This window comes from Limulus polyphemus, unplaced genomic scaffold, assembly GCF_000517525.1.
Source record: "Limulus polyphemus unplaced genomic scaffold, Limulus_polyphemus-2.1.2 Scaffold1193, whole genome shotgun sequence".
Lineage (NCBI taxonomy): Eukaryota > Metazoa > Arthropoda > Merostomata > Xiphosura > Limulidae > Limulus > Limulus polyphemus.
In genome coordinates this window covers 156,508-171,108 of record NW_013666803.1, presented here as the reverse complement: position 1 = coordinate 171,108, position 14,601 = coordinate 156,508, and the positions used below count along the sequence as shown (strand labels likewise).

Genomic DNA, 14,601 nt, shown 5'->3' with positions numbered 1-14,601 from the left:
TGCTTCGAACGTGATTGGAAGTTTTAAAATAAAGAAGATAAATGTTAAAGACATGTATCTTCTATTATCATATCGTATTTTCTCACTGATGTATTTTGTAGTATTATAAACCCGCCTGCAGTGTTGTCTCCTTTATATTTTGATGATGTTTCTTATGTATTTTGAATCTCAACAGATATATGAAATATCTCTACCCCTACGAATGTGAGAAGGAGAAACTCAGTACGCCGGAGGAGCTGCAGGCAGCTATTGATGGCAATAGGAGGGAAGGGCGTCGTTCTAGTTATACACAGTACGCCGAGATGGTCAGTGGCTCACGGCACTCTCACCACACACCTCACCATCATCATAACCATCACCACCACAATCAACCGAGCCTTCTTCATCACGCTTCTCCTCTTGATCTTGTATCGAGACAAGTAAATGGACACGGTTCAAACCACGGACTATCATCAGGTAAGTTATCTTAATGATATTCGACAATAACAAAAACAACAACAGTAAAAAACTAGTACAATGAAAAATTGTTTCCAAAATTAAAATAAAAATAAAATGGAAACTGAGGAAAACGAAAGACACATTTGGAACTAAAAAGCCCCTCCCAGCCAATTAGAAACCACAACGAGTTCGTGAACATTAAATACCTTACATCTTGTTTAACCGGTTCATTCATTCGCATGTGCAGTGTTTATATGACGTATGTCTTGAATTTTTCTTATTTATGTTTATATGTTTTGGTATGAAATATTTTCAACTTTTTAAAGGTAATTGACACATTCTTGTTCAAGAGCCATTCTACTAAAATACGTGAAGCGAATATTTCGTTTACATTGTTTTACTCTCGCAATCGGTTACTCAAAAGTGACAGTTTACTTATTACTACAAAACTGAAAGCATTTCAACATGTTTTAGAAAAACATTACAAAGCCTGTTCTACAACTTACATCATTTTTTAGTTTTTAATTTCTAGAAAATGTTTGTTTAATATTGTTTGCTTATAATAACAACAAAATGTTACTACTATGCTAAACAGCTTGTTATGCCAGCAAAGCCTGATCTATTAATCAATAGTTTGTGTCATACTAAAAACCAGAATGAGACGGATAATTTTTAACAAATCTTTCTCTACTGTTATGAATTATTACCAGTCTTTTCGCGATGTAATGTCACACAAACTGTCGAGCAGAAAACCATACCGCGTGTATCCTTCATTGTGGTTATAGCAAATACAATAGTTTATATTGTTATGATTTCTGTTTTTCTTACATATTTCAGTTCTGTACTGTCACGTTAGGCCGTAGTTTTAGTTTTTCTCTAATTTTCCATCCGTTACGGGGGAGAAAGAGGAGGGACGGGGGATGTTTTGAACCTAAATATCTCGAAATATGAGGGGGGGGGGTCCTAATAGTAGTTTGAATTGCTTTTTCTCCGAACAGTCATCTGTAATACATTATTAATTTGTCTTGAGGAAAAACGTTTCATCGTAACAGTTACGGACCATTGTATTTCACATTTCATTATAAAGATAGTGTTTACTTGTTGCGACTTATAAGCGTAAGATGAAACTGTAAACAGTGAAAACTGACTTCAAGTTAGATCTAAACGGGTATCATGCCTGGTGGTAGATCTTAAAAAAATCGTTTTATGCCCGTTTTCTTTAACTAAAGTTTCAATGTTCAGTTTTTTAAACTTTTGATTTACTTGAGGGAAAACATTATGTAGTCTATTCAGAACATCGAATAAGATTTGTTGCATTAAAAGTATTTCCCAAGATTAATTTTTGTGCCAGATTTAACAGAACAATACCATTTCCTATTTATCGTCGAGGGAGAGAAAGGAATATATTTATAAACACTAGTGCTGCCATCTTAACCAGTGCTGCCATCTTAAATTCACCGTATAATATTTTTCTTCTTCGATTTTTGTTTGTTTGTTTGTTTGTAATTAAGCATAAAGCTACACAATGGGCTATCTGTGCTCTGCTCACCATGGGTATCGAAACCGGATTCTAGCGTTGTAAGTCCGCAGACATACCGCTGTGCCAATGGGGGGGGGCTCTTTTTCGATTATGCGATTTTAAACTACTATTTCATTACATTTATACAATCTTAAAAGTTTTGTCTCTCAAGAAAAAGGGGAGGCATAGGATATCCTAAAAGGTAGCATGCCCGGACTGTGAATCGCATGATTCATGGTTCTTGACAACAAAACAACATTAAATGGTTAAATTAACGACTAAGATAATAAAATGGAAAAGAGATATGAAGTGTTATGTTTTAATGCTCCTTGAATTTATCGCGCAAAGCTATGTAAAAATAGTCAACAGTACCCACCACCCACTCTTGGTTCACCCTTATCTAACCGAATAGTAGGTTTTTACCGTTAACCTTATAGCACACCCATATCCCCAAAGGGCGGAGAGCGTTTTTCGGCAACAAATTGTTCTTGTCTTCTCTGCAACTTAATAAAGGACTAGGGAGGAAACACGTGCTTCGTGTACGAAACACGTTTTTTGGTTGTGGTATCTTGAATATGAATGTACATAGTTTATAAAATGTAAAGGCATTGCTGTTTATTTAAAGTAATTAAAGCAGTTGTGACCTGCCTAGACTACTCGTATATGAGGTTAGATAAGTAGAGTTCTGAACAAGTTTGATGGCCGTGCGGGGCGTTTCAGTGACTGCGATGTTAAACTTAAGTGGGTTAAACGTATTCCACAACACGTGATACCCACCAAACACCTCTAGTACAAAAGACAGTTTGAGCCAAATGGTCTGATCAAAAATGACAAGCCGATCGACTTACCTAGTACGAGATACCAGATCTAGCGACGCTTTCAAAACCTGAGTATAGGGGGAAAGTAATAAACTCAACAGGGTGACAGTACCGGTACTCTAAGTGTCCATAAATACATGAAGAAATTCACACACACAACCTTAACACATAAACACTGCTGTCTGAGATGGGGTTCTAAAGGTTGGCAGGTCCATTCCCCAAATACCTTTCTCTTTGCAATGCATATTTCTATCTACACCCACTCCTCCTTTACGCATATGATGACCTCATCCGTACTTCCATACTCCTAATTTCATTTTGCATAGTTCACTGGAGTTTAAAAAGCTTTCTACGCACGCACAAACATTACTCTTTTAATCATATAGATTCTTAGCCCGGAAGCTATTTTTTTATTTATTTATTGAAGACGTCATTGTTATTTTACTGAACATGTTTACTTCAGAAATTGCTTGATATATTTTCAGTGATATTTTGGATTTTTTTAAAAACAAATTTCATTATATTTATAATTTATTTTAATATCCATTTCATTTTCTTAGAAGTAGTTGTTGTTTGTTATTAAGCACAAAGCTACACAAACGGCTATCTGTGCTCTGCCCCACCACAGGTATCGAAACCTGGTTTCTAGCAATATAAGTCTGCGGACGTTCCGTTATGCCACTGGGGGGGGGGGGGGGCTTCTTAGAAGTAATGATTACTTCGAAGTTATGCGTTGGATAAATGACAATATGTGTGGTGCTAATTCTAAAATCATGTTTAAAGCTAATGATGCTCTGTTATGGCATAACTGTGACGAACCATAAGACTGATGGTAATTGTGAAATATTTAATCGTCAGTCATGTTGTAATCTTATGCTAGCCGTTTTGGGAGTAAGAAAAAATTGTATATTATTCAATTTACCGAAATAGCGTTGCAAGTATGTCAGCTGGATCGTTGGCAGTAACTTATAACGAGTAAAATGTAGCTGAAATGTTATCATGCAAACATCTTATTGGGAACGCTTACAGGACCTTTAAGAATACATTTTCTATTGAATCAGTATCAGCTTAATTGTGATGTGTCACTCACGTCCCTATTACTGTAAAAGGGATTTTACGTTCCTAACTATAAGGGTATCTTACAGTTTCCTTCCCAAAATAGTTAGTTGTTTTTTGCTTATTTTAACTATAAAAATACACATGACTAAAACTTGGTTCATTTTACTTTCATTTTATCCTGTTTTTGATACATCTGGTGTTTAGTAAATCGGCATTTAATTTTTTGGTTTGTGAAATACGGTTTTAAATTTCGTCGTTCCATGTACCTCAAAATGACATTAATGTACACAGAAAAAGTAATTTTGTGCTGTGTATTACTTTAGGTTATAGGGATCTGATGCTTGATTTCAGTTATTATAATTAGTATCAGGACTAAGATATTTTGATTTTTTAAAATAGTAAACAAAAGAATTAAGGAATACAAAAGCTTTTCAACATCACGGGAATTTCTGTTAATAAATACTCCTATTGTTTTGAATGATATTCTCTTTCCATATTCCGATTTTCATAGATCTGAAATTTAACCTGAATTTACTGTTTTTCTTTCTAGTAGCATTCGTTTGTTGTAAAGCGCAAAGCTACAAAATGGCTTTCTATGCCCTGCCCACTGTGGGTATATAAACCCGATTTTCAGTGTTATAAGCTCTCAAACTTACCACTGAGCCTCCGGGGGCTTCTAGTAGTAAAAAAAAGGCTAAGAAATCCAATAATTTAGTATTTTTATCATGCAGCGTTCGCATTAGTAGCTGCATTTGAAAACAAAAAGTTACTGGGTCATGAAAATAAGGATTCAAGAGCACGTTTTCTTCTTAGTGAAATTCACAATTTGGTGATGAGAGAAATTTTATCTAAATAGGTCTATATGCTGAAGAGATAAAAAGTATAAATTCGTAGCATTTATATTATTTATTTTTCAAATATCTTTATAAATGTAGGGCACTTTAGGTGAGTGAAGAATAAATCAAACATTATATATATGAACTACCCTTTTGTTCATACAGTCGCTATAAGTATCAGTAAAGAATCAAAAATGAAATGCACATTGATAAATAGACTGTACATAAGTTTTGAAATGTCTCGAGTTATAAAGCGTTGCATGTCACGTTTCAGAGGAAATTAACGTTTGTAATTTGTGTAACATAAATTTGTATGGAAGTGAGCTGATAAAACAAGATGGAGTGTTCTTTGCCAGTAGTGAACATAAATCCATATCATTACATATAATGGATCAGTGAGGGATCTTGTTTTAGTTCCTTTCTAAAAATACATTAGAATTTTGAATTCGCTATCTTCAACCAGATAAAGATTTCATTTGCTAATCAGATCGTTCATTCGCTCAGACACTATGCAAACCTAACCTTCGCGTATTTATGACTTATATTTCCAAAGGTTGAAAAAAGTCGATTATTCCAAGGAAACTACTAATTTGATTGTACAAGTAAATCCTTCAGAGAAAGATCGTCACGCTGAGACGGCTCCAGGCAGTAGTGCAATGCCATTGGCTATGGGACTACAGTGTTTGAAGCCGCTGATTCCGAGAATTTCAAACACATAAAACGTCAATAAACAAGCCATGCTCTGTAATTTCTCTGCGCCCGATTTCTTTTTGAAGGGCACGACCGTGGGACTCCTTCTTCGAGAATAAATCGTTTAGAGCAATAGGTGGCGTCAGTCTTCATGCACCTTGTGTTGGGGGAGCTTACATTCTATTCCTTCTCCGAATATTGCATATGTAATAGCTTTGATAAATCACTTTCAGGGTCAGTGGGCTATTTCTAATGGGTGTATCTCTGCTGAAGAAATAATTGGAGGAAAATGTTTTGAGATGAAACATCGTTTGTGCTTATGTGACTGCAAATCCTAGTTTTCCATTTCCAAATCGAATTTCTTTGAGTCTTTGAAGTTTGCCTTTGTGAAACATTTCAGTGTTTTCTCTACGATGAGGAACAAAAATTACGTCGCCATAAATCTACCTAGAAACTGAGTATTTACACTTTAGGGAGGGGTGAAGGCTGCCCGTTACGATCGAGCCAATTTGTCATTATAAACGTCAACATGGAATTAAACTTCAGATCAACGTAATAGCCTCTGAACTTGACTGTTTTAATAAAGCTTTTAATATTGCGGGCATAATTGTTATTCAGTTTAGTTTACAGTCATGTTTTCGTTTGAAGAAGTTATTGAATTTAAAACATAGTTTTTGAACCAGGAGTGACCCAGTAGTTAGCTTGCTTAGGTTGTCGATCCGAGGCTTCATGTTCCATAACCTGTTGTGCAAAAACACGCTCCGCGCTTTGAGATTTTGGGTAGGTTATGAGAGTGATGGTCAATACCACTATTTGTTCAGATAAGAGTAGCCAAAGTGTTGGCCGTAGTTCAAAATTAGGGGCGATTCCCCACAGATAGCTTTTTGTGTTACAAAAAACTTAGTTTTTACACTTTCAATGTAAAGTACTTAATTTTCGTTTCTTGTTTTGAAGTTTCTGCAAACTGGTAAACCTTTTAATGCAAATTTACACTTCAGCAGCATTGGTAGCAGAAACTTTATTACAAAAGCAAGCCGTTTCCTGTCATCTGCATTCAAATTCAGCTGATTATTATATTACTTTGCGATAAACAAGAGTTAATGAAGCTGTATTTTCTCAGATAGATAGATATGAGAGATAACCAATAGTTACTCCTATTTTCTTCTTAAGTCTAAGTATGAGCCAATTTGTATGCTACGCAGAACCTAATTTAAATAAAGACTTATTGTCTTATTGGGCCACAAATAGAATTTATATCATAATATTCAGAAAATATAATGTGTTAAAAACTCATGTGTGCCAATCCAAAAAGCATAGATTTTTAAGGTCTGTATATAATCTTCACAGGTCTTTCCGTACGTAAGTTTTTGTTTAATTAGAAACGTGATAACCTCTATGCATAATATATCAACGATTTTTTGGCTAAATGTGAACAACAGTGGTAAATATAGCAAGGCTTATTATATATCTTTAATTTTCTTTATAAAAACCATATATTTGTTGCCTTAAGACAAAAATAAGAAACCCTATAATTCAAGCTCTTGAAGGGTAGACCTGTATTTATCAGGGGCATGCAATAATATATATACTCCCATTCATTTGATCATACCTGTAGCACAATTAGGCTCTAGTATGAGCTATAGAAAGGGTAACTTTGGAGGCCTAACTCTATTTTTCTCACCATTTTTGCTTTTCAGTATAAGTTTCTTTCAATTTCTTTACAAAAATGGATATATAGATAGTTTAAATCACTTGCTGCCAGCTAATCTATGGAAATCACTGGAATCTTATAATTATCAGTATATGTAAATTTATATCCTTGGAATCTTACATCGATCATATTGTATTCCCTTGATTCCTATACTCATAAAATTATTTAAATTATATTCCCTGGGGCCCTACACTCGTCAAATTGTTTAAATTATATTCCCTGGGGCACTACACTCGTCAAATTATATACACTTATATCCTGTCGAGCCTTACACTCACCAAATTATATACAATTATATCCTCTCGAGCCCTACACTCACCAAATTATGTACAATTATATCTTCTCGAGTCCTACACTCATCAAATTATATACAATTATATCCTCTGGAGCCCTACACTCATCAAATTATATACAATTATATCCTCTGGAGTCCTACACTCATCAAATTATATACAATTCCAGAGGATATAATTGTATATAATTTGATGAGTGTAGGACTCGAGAGGATATAGTCCTACACTCATCAAATTATATACAATTATATCATTTGGAGCCCTACACTTACCAAATTATATACCCTGGAATTCTCTACATTAAAAGTTATAATGCTCACGTTAATTGACGTGAACATTGTTTCTAAAACTTCTTTGAACAGTACCTTTAAGGATAATATATTTTTACGTTGATTTGATACTCAGCTGGAGGAAACGTCTAAATATAACCTAACAGTAAGGTGGGTTCCATAAAAAAAAAACTAATGGTATAGAGGGTTACTTAAAAGTAAGCTGATATCATAGTTTCTTTCAGAAGTTTTTCAAATAATGAATAAGACTTACATAGAGCGTGTTGGCATTAGAACCGCAAGAAAAGTGGCTAAAAACTATTGTTATGATATATATATATATATGTGTGTGTGTGTGTGTACGTCTATTTTACATTGTGATTAATATAAAATATATTTATCATTATTATTTTTAAGGTATATAAGTGAATAATTTTGTGATTGGTAGGAGAAGAGGATAATAGTTTGAGTATCTCCACCACCCCTGCAAGATTAATAGTCCCGCAACAAGAGGCTTTGAATCTTGAAAAACCTCGTAACTCAGATCATCTATCTCGACCGCCAGAGAGCACCACACGCAAAATAGAAGACAACATCGCCACATCTCCTGCAAAGCGATTTCTTTCTGAAGATGAACTTCTGTGGGCACGTACAACAATGCCAAGTGCTCATTTAAAAATAACAAGCAGAGGTAAGATGAATCTATTATCTTGAGAGTGAGATTTTAAGTTATATTTATTTATTTCATGTTGTTTTGGAAACTTCCTAGAATATTCTGTAAAGTAAAAAAGACTCCTAGTGATAAGAATAGATAAAGTGTTAGTTAGAATAGACGGTTATTGAAATCATTGGTTCTAACTTAATTAACATTTTCTTGACTTAAACGTTTTTTTTAGGTGATGGGCGAGCCCAGGTAGACAATTCCTTAGTAGTAAGTATGGAAATAAATGGCGTGATGTATCAAGGAGTCCTGTTTGCTCAAACACACCGAAGTCGGTTGACGTAACGGCCATTTTACTCTCAACTCATACAGTGCCTTTTTCTTCTTGATCGTGTGACAGAAGATTGACGTTTGTCGTGTTTTTTTTTGTGCAAGACAAGGAACTGTCTGCTATGATGCTGCTGCTATCTGTACACTGAAATATTTTTGGCAGCTAGCAATGTAGTCTGTCTTCTAATGACTTCATAATTTCCCATTATATGTCTTTGTGGTTGTAGAGCTTGAAACCAAACAGAAATCGAGAAACATAAAGATCTGAAGCATTGGACTTGTCATTTCCATGGGCAATCCGTCGTTTTATTGTGACGTTTTATCCATTGACTTCCTACCATGAGGATTCATCGACTCAGTCTTTCTTAGTGATGAGCGTATTTGCAGTTTATCTATTGGTTTTCCTAATGTGAAGATTATCAACTTAGTCTTTCTTATTGATGAGCTTATTTGCAGTTTATCTATTGGTTTTCCTAATGTGAAGATTATCAATTCAGTCTTCTTTATTGATGAGTTTATCTGCAATTTATATATTAATTTCCCTAAAGTGGAACTTGTTAATACAATCTCTCTTATTGATGAGCTTGTCTGAAGTTTATCTATTGATTTCCATAACGTGAAGATTATCAACCCAGTCTTTTTTGTTGATGAGCTTAACTGCAGTTTACGTGTAGATTTTTTAACGGGACGATTGTCAATTCAATCTTTTTTATTGAAGAGCTTATCTACAGTTTATCTATTGAATTTCCTAACGTGAAGATTATATTCAGCCTTTCTTATTGAGGAGCTTATCTGCAGTTTATCGAATGACCATCCTACAACAATAATAATATTGTTTCTTAGAAGTGTCAAAACGTTTTTTTTTATCGTTGTTTGTACTCAGCGTATAAAAAAAATATTACGAATACAATCTCTAGCTCATTTTATCTAACAAAATAAGCCATGCAGAGTATTTGTGTCGAGATACATGATTTAGTGCGTGCATGTGATAGGATTTTCGTTGTTTAAAAGAAATGTAGGTCAGGTCACAATCACGCCTTTTTGTTACTTTATCTCTTACGTGTTTTTTTTTAAATCTAATGTATATAAGATAGCCCCATAATTTCAAATGACATATTTCAATATTTATTTAAACACAGCTATTCCGAGCTAAGGAAACTTTAATTATATATATATATCAATATTAATTCGGAAACACATCATTTGTAGTTTTTTTTCTATTAATTCGTGAAGTTTTTAAATAAGTGTTTAATTTACTCAAAAGATGTTTACTTTCTTATAAGAATAAGTGGTTAAAGTAAGTATTATAGGTGTTTAAACCTGCCAAAAAAATGAGGAACCAGACAGGTTTACTATCATGAATTTGACCAAGTCCATATATTTAGAAATTGGCACTTTTTACCTATCGATAAGTCAACATGCCTTTACAAACACACAAACATATACTTTTTTTTACGTTTTATGTCGTCATAATTAGTACAGAATTATTTGCAATGGATTGTTATGCTGTATTGTATTTATGTTTTTTCTATTGTTATTGGTATGGACTGTGCAGAATCTCAGGGATATTGCTTTAAAGGTCTGCACTTTTTGTACAGTGGTTTATTTGGTCATGTAATACTGTACTTAACAGTTGATGCAATTATTACCACATGTATAGATTGTTTGTTTGTTTTTATGTCATGCCGTCTCAAACCTATGTAGCTACAATTTCTTTTTGTAACAGTTCTACCAAAATGTTTTTTTTGTTTGTTTTTTTTGCTTCATGAGGTAACATGATTTACAAAGTAGTTTTTGTTTCATTTGTAATTTGTATGCGAAATTATTTTTAACACTTTTATCTGCAAACCGAGCTAAAGGATTGTACTTACCATCTCAAAAGAAAAATTGAAAAAGTATATGGATACATGTTGTTATATATAAACAATACTTGATTTAATTGGTTTTTATGTTTTATTCGAAATTATTTCATTTAAACTCACATTTTTCAAGAACATGAAGATGTAAATTAGAAATATTCCTATTTTACTTGTGTTTTACCTGAGGGAAAAAAAGACTTTTTACTGGTATCGTAATAAATAACAGAGTTTCACAGGTATGTAAGTGAGAAAAACAACTAAAATAACTTTTATTCATATAACGGTTCAATTACAGCATCTGAAGTACATTATGCAAGCTCATTGTACATGATACTTTTGTAATTATTTGTAACTTGTTTACATTTACATTCATAATGCTCAGCGTTGCTTGTGATATCTTATAAATTTGTACGTTGTGAAGTTCGTACTAGCATTCTTGTTCAAGAGATATGAAACATAAACTTCAAAACTTTTAGCCTTCATCGAAGTTTCGGAAAACTGTTTGTTCTACTTTTGATTTATGAATTATTTTGTATCTATTTAAAAGTAAAAGCACAAAACTACTCATGATTGAGCAGTTAAGAACTCTTTCGATGCTCCCTTCATTCTTACTCATGTAACGGTTAGTTGCGTCAGTAATGTGCATTCAACTGCAAGAAATCATCTCAGATATTTCCCATGATGCCTCAAATGAACAATACTTTTTTCAGCCCTGTGTCCATCCTTTTAATGTCCACATTTATTGGACCAAATTATGTGTTTTGCAATGTAAGTTTATAATCATGCTGAAAAGGTCAGATTTGTTGTCAGCGCTCACAAAAAGGCAACCTCGTAGAACTGCCATAGAACATTTAATTCTGAAAAACGCCTAAGCTGACAGAGAGTGAAACCATTTCTGCTAGCTTTTCCGTACTAAAAACTTTCTATAGGTGGTGCTGTGAAGCAGCTACTGCTGTCGGCTCTGGGCCGGCAATTATGAACTAGTTTGAGCTTTCTAATTACCTGTAGTGATTCCTAATTTTCTGTTTAATTGTGTGTTTTTATCTAGTTTAAGTAAGAAGGTTCCTATTTTGATGTTAAATAATGCGTAATTCCTGTTCGCAAACTATGTCAGGAAAAAGGGTTAATATGAACACAAGTCTCTCCTCACACAAAAGAAAAGGTTTCAAATGTGACTATCTGTGTGTATTACCACACAAAAAATTAACTTATGTCTCTCAGTCACGATCAGAATTTTTGAAATATTATTACATCATAAGATAACTTACACTTTGAAGTGAAATCAGCAATTAGAAACCCAATGAACTTCTAACAATTAGGATTCTATCTTTAAATGATCCCCAAGTTCCAGGGTTAAGAACTACAAAATAAATATGTTATTATAGTATCGCTTGTCCTATTAAGTGAAGGAAATTGTGAAACCTTGTATTAAGAAATTGGCTTAGAAACTGAAGAGTAAAACTAACACACATCTATGTAGCATGCAAGGATCAATATTTTCATAATAATCATGTTTTCAGTATGTTAAATACAAGGTGTTCAAAATGATATTGAGGCAAATAAGAATCAATATCTTCATATTACTACATGTATGCAGTATGTTAAATACAAGGTTTTCAAAAACGACATCGAGGCAAATAAGAATCAATATTTTCATATTAACACATGTATGCAGTATGTTAAACACAAGGTTTTCGAAATGACACGTGTGTCCATGTAAGAATAATATTTTCCTACTAACTCGTGTATGCAGTATGTAAGATATAAGATGTTCAAAATCACACTTACCTGGACAAATAAAATCAATATTTTCATATTAACACATATATATACAATATGTTAACTACAAGTTGTTCGAAACGTCACGTTTGACCATGTAATAATCAATATTTTCCTATTAACGCGTGTATGCAGTTTGTAAAAATCAAGGTGTTTAAACATATTATGTGATTTACTTTGTGTACAGTCTTGTGTAAAACCTAAGTTAGCATTTTCTACGCTAATTAGGAGTAATCTTGAACTCTTTCTCTGTCATGTTCATAGATAAACAACTCCCCCAGCCTCACGGTCGTTTGTAGATATGCAATACAAAGCAAAAAAGACACATGCTTTAATTATTTGATATTTCATTACTGACCTGAAACTTGAAAGTGTTAAGCTTTGAAAAACTTCATGGTGGTATAAAATTCCAAACTTTGGTAACAGTACTCAAGAGGAGGGAGAGGACATCTATGTCCCCAAGGCAGTTAAAGGGCTAATATCAATAATGTGATCATTTCCTAAAAGCATTAAAAATCTCTCGAAAATCAATATTTTAACAAGCACTCACCTAACACGTGTTAACATTTCAAGTTTCATGCTTATGTAGAAACTATGAGATTTTGCTAACTATAAAGCAGAATTGAATGAAGAAACAACATTAAAGTGTAAAGATGCTTTGTATTGCTGAACTTTTCAGAAAAAAAGAATCATAAAATTGCTCTTTATATAAAGTAAACATTATTCAATAAAGCAAAAAATAACGCGCAACCCGTTGCTTTCCAACTTTTGTTCATGATAACGAGATACGGCTAGAATATTAATTTTTAACGAGAAGGGCATTAGATTTTTAATATTAACTGACGGATGTGAATAATTCAAACGCTGTTTGGATAAGCACTATATCCGCCTATGTTTCACATATCAACATTTGTGTTTGGATGGAAACTGTGTGTTTTTGGAGTGGATTTTTAAGTTAAAAATTATGTTGATTCGCAGGAAAATCCATGTTGTACTCAGATTTGTATTTTCTGTGAACTGGTGCTATCGTGTGTAGAAGGCACCACTTGGGCAACTGAATGTTTGATCCCCTCTCTTTTTACTAGTATGTTTCTTTGCTTGTTTAGAATAAAATGATTTTCAGGAGCTGTTGTCTAAAAGTTTGTTATTTCGTTATCCTTTCACACGCATACTCACGTATACTATTTTATGTTATTTTGGGACAAACACAAGTGATTTCTATCCGACATAATCGGAATGGGCGATTAAATATACCGAGCTTTTAACTGGATTCGTCTAGGATTGACAAATGAAAGACTTATCAAGAAATAAATATAAACTCTCTGGTTTTTAATCTATTACTTATCAGTAGCCATGAATCCAACTATTTTTACTTTCAGACTTACTTGGCTACTACGGAAGTCGTAGTTTACATGGTGATGAAATAAAGAAATTTCCAACAACGTTGTTTTTTCTGAAATGGAAAATTATCATCAGTAACTCCTCATCATCCTATTTTTTAGCTTAATTTGTAAAAGTGATTTCATATCGTGTTGGATGATATCCGACAATACAATATTTTAAATCAAGTGGAACCCAATATATGACATTATATTCCTTCTATGATTTCACACAAAAAAACTATACGGTATTAACCATATAATTGAATTTTGGTATTTAAATCCATCTAAACTACGTCAACCTCACTTACTTTTATTAGTATCCTTTCTTTTCCATTTCTATGTGATAACAATGCTTCAACATCAGTCTTTTAAGATTTACTTTTGGGGCCTATATTTACATCTGATTTGTTTCCAACCGTGGATATATGATATTCACCCACCATAATGAAACAATTTTCATTTAACTTGCTTTAACATGATTGCTATCTCTTAGTGAGGTGTTTGAAGTCCTTCGAACATAGATTAATGTTTTTTTACAGAAACAAAAATAATAACTATGAGTACTGTCTTCACAGTCCTAACGTTTTCAGTTGGTATTTTGAGCTGTCTATCAGCAACGTTTTTAGATTCTAGTCCCATAACATTTTAACCTCCTTCTTCACGGCCTAACTCTTACTTTGTCTCGTTTTAATCTTATATAACATTATCTTAAGTATCAATGAACTGAACAGTCGCAACTGAATACACATTTGTTAGAAAACTTTTGAGTACTAGAACAACTAAGCAAGACGTTCTTGTAAGTTATGCGAGGTTTTTTTTTCCTTCTACTTTGAAGCTAGACTATAACATCTGTTTCTAGTGACGTATTTTGGATAGCTTGCAAATAAAAAATACTAATGATTAATAACAATTCTAAGACAGTTGTGGTAGGTTGTTTAAGTAATTAAAGTTATTATA

General features: G+C 33.2%; 1 protein-coding gene across 1 annotated transcript in view; it reads left to right on the top strand.

Moving 5' to 3' along the window:
• The window catches only part of LOC106462536 (AT-rich interactive domain-containing protein 3C-like), a 104,868-nt gene extending 95,096 nt beyond the window's left edge, over positions 1–9,772 (top strand). The window contains exons 6-8 of the mRNA XM_022389840.1: positions 176–456; positions 8,082–8,324; positions 8,530–9,772. Of these exons, the coding sequence (XP_022245548.1) occupies positions 176–456; positions 8,082–8,324; positions 8,530–8,639 (634 nt within the window). The 3' untranslated portion in view covers positions 8,640–9,772. The remainder of the gene's footprint in view (positions 1–175; positions 457–8,081; positions 8,325–8,529) is intronic.
• Positions 9,773–14,601: the final 4,829 nt, after the last annotated feature.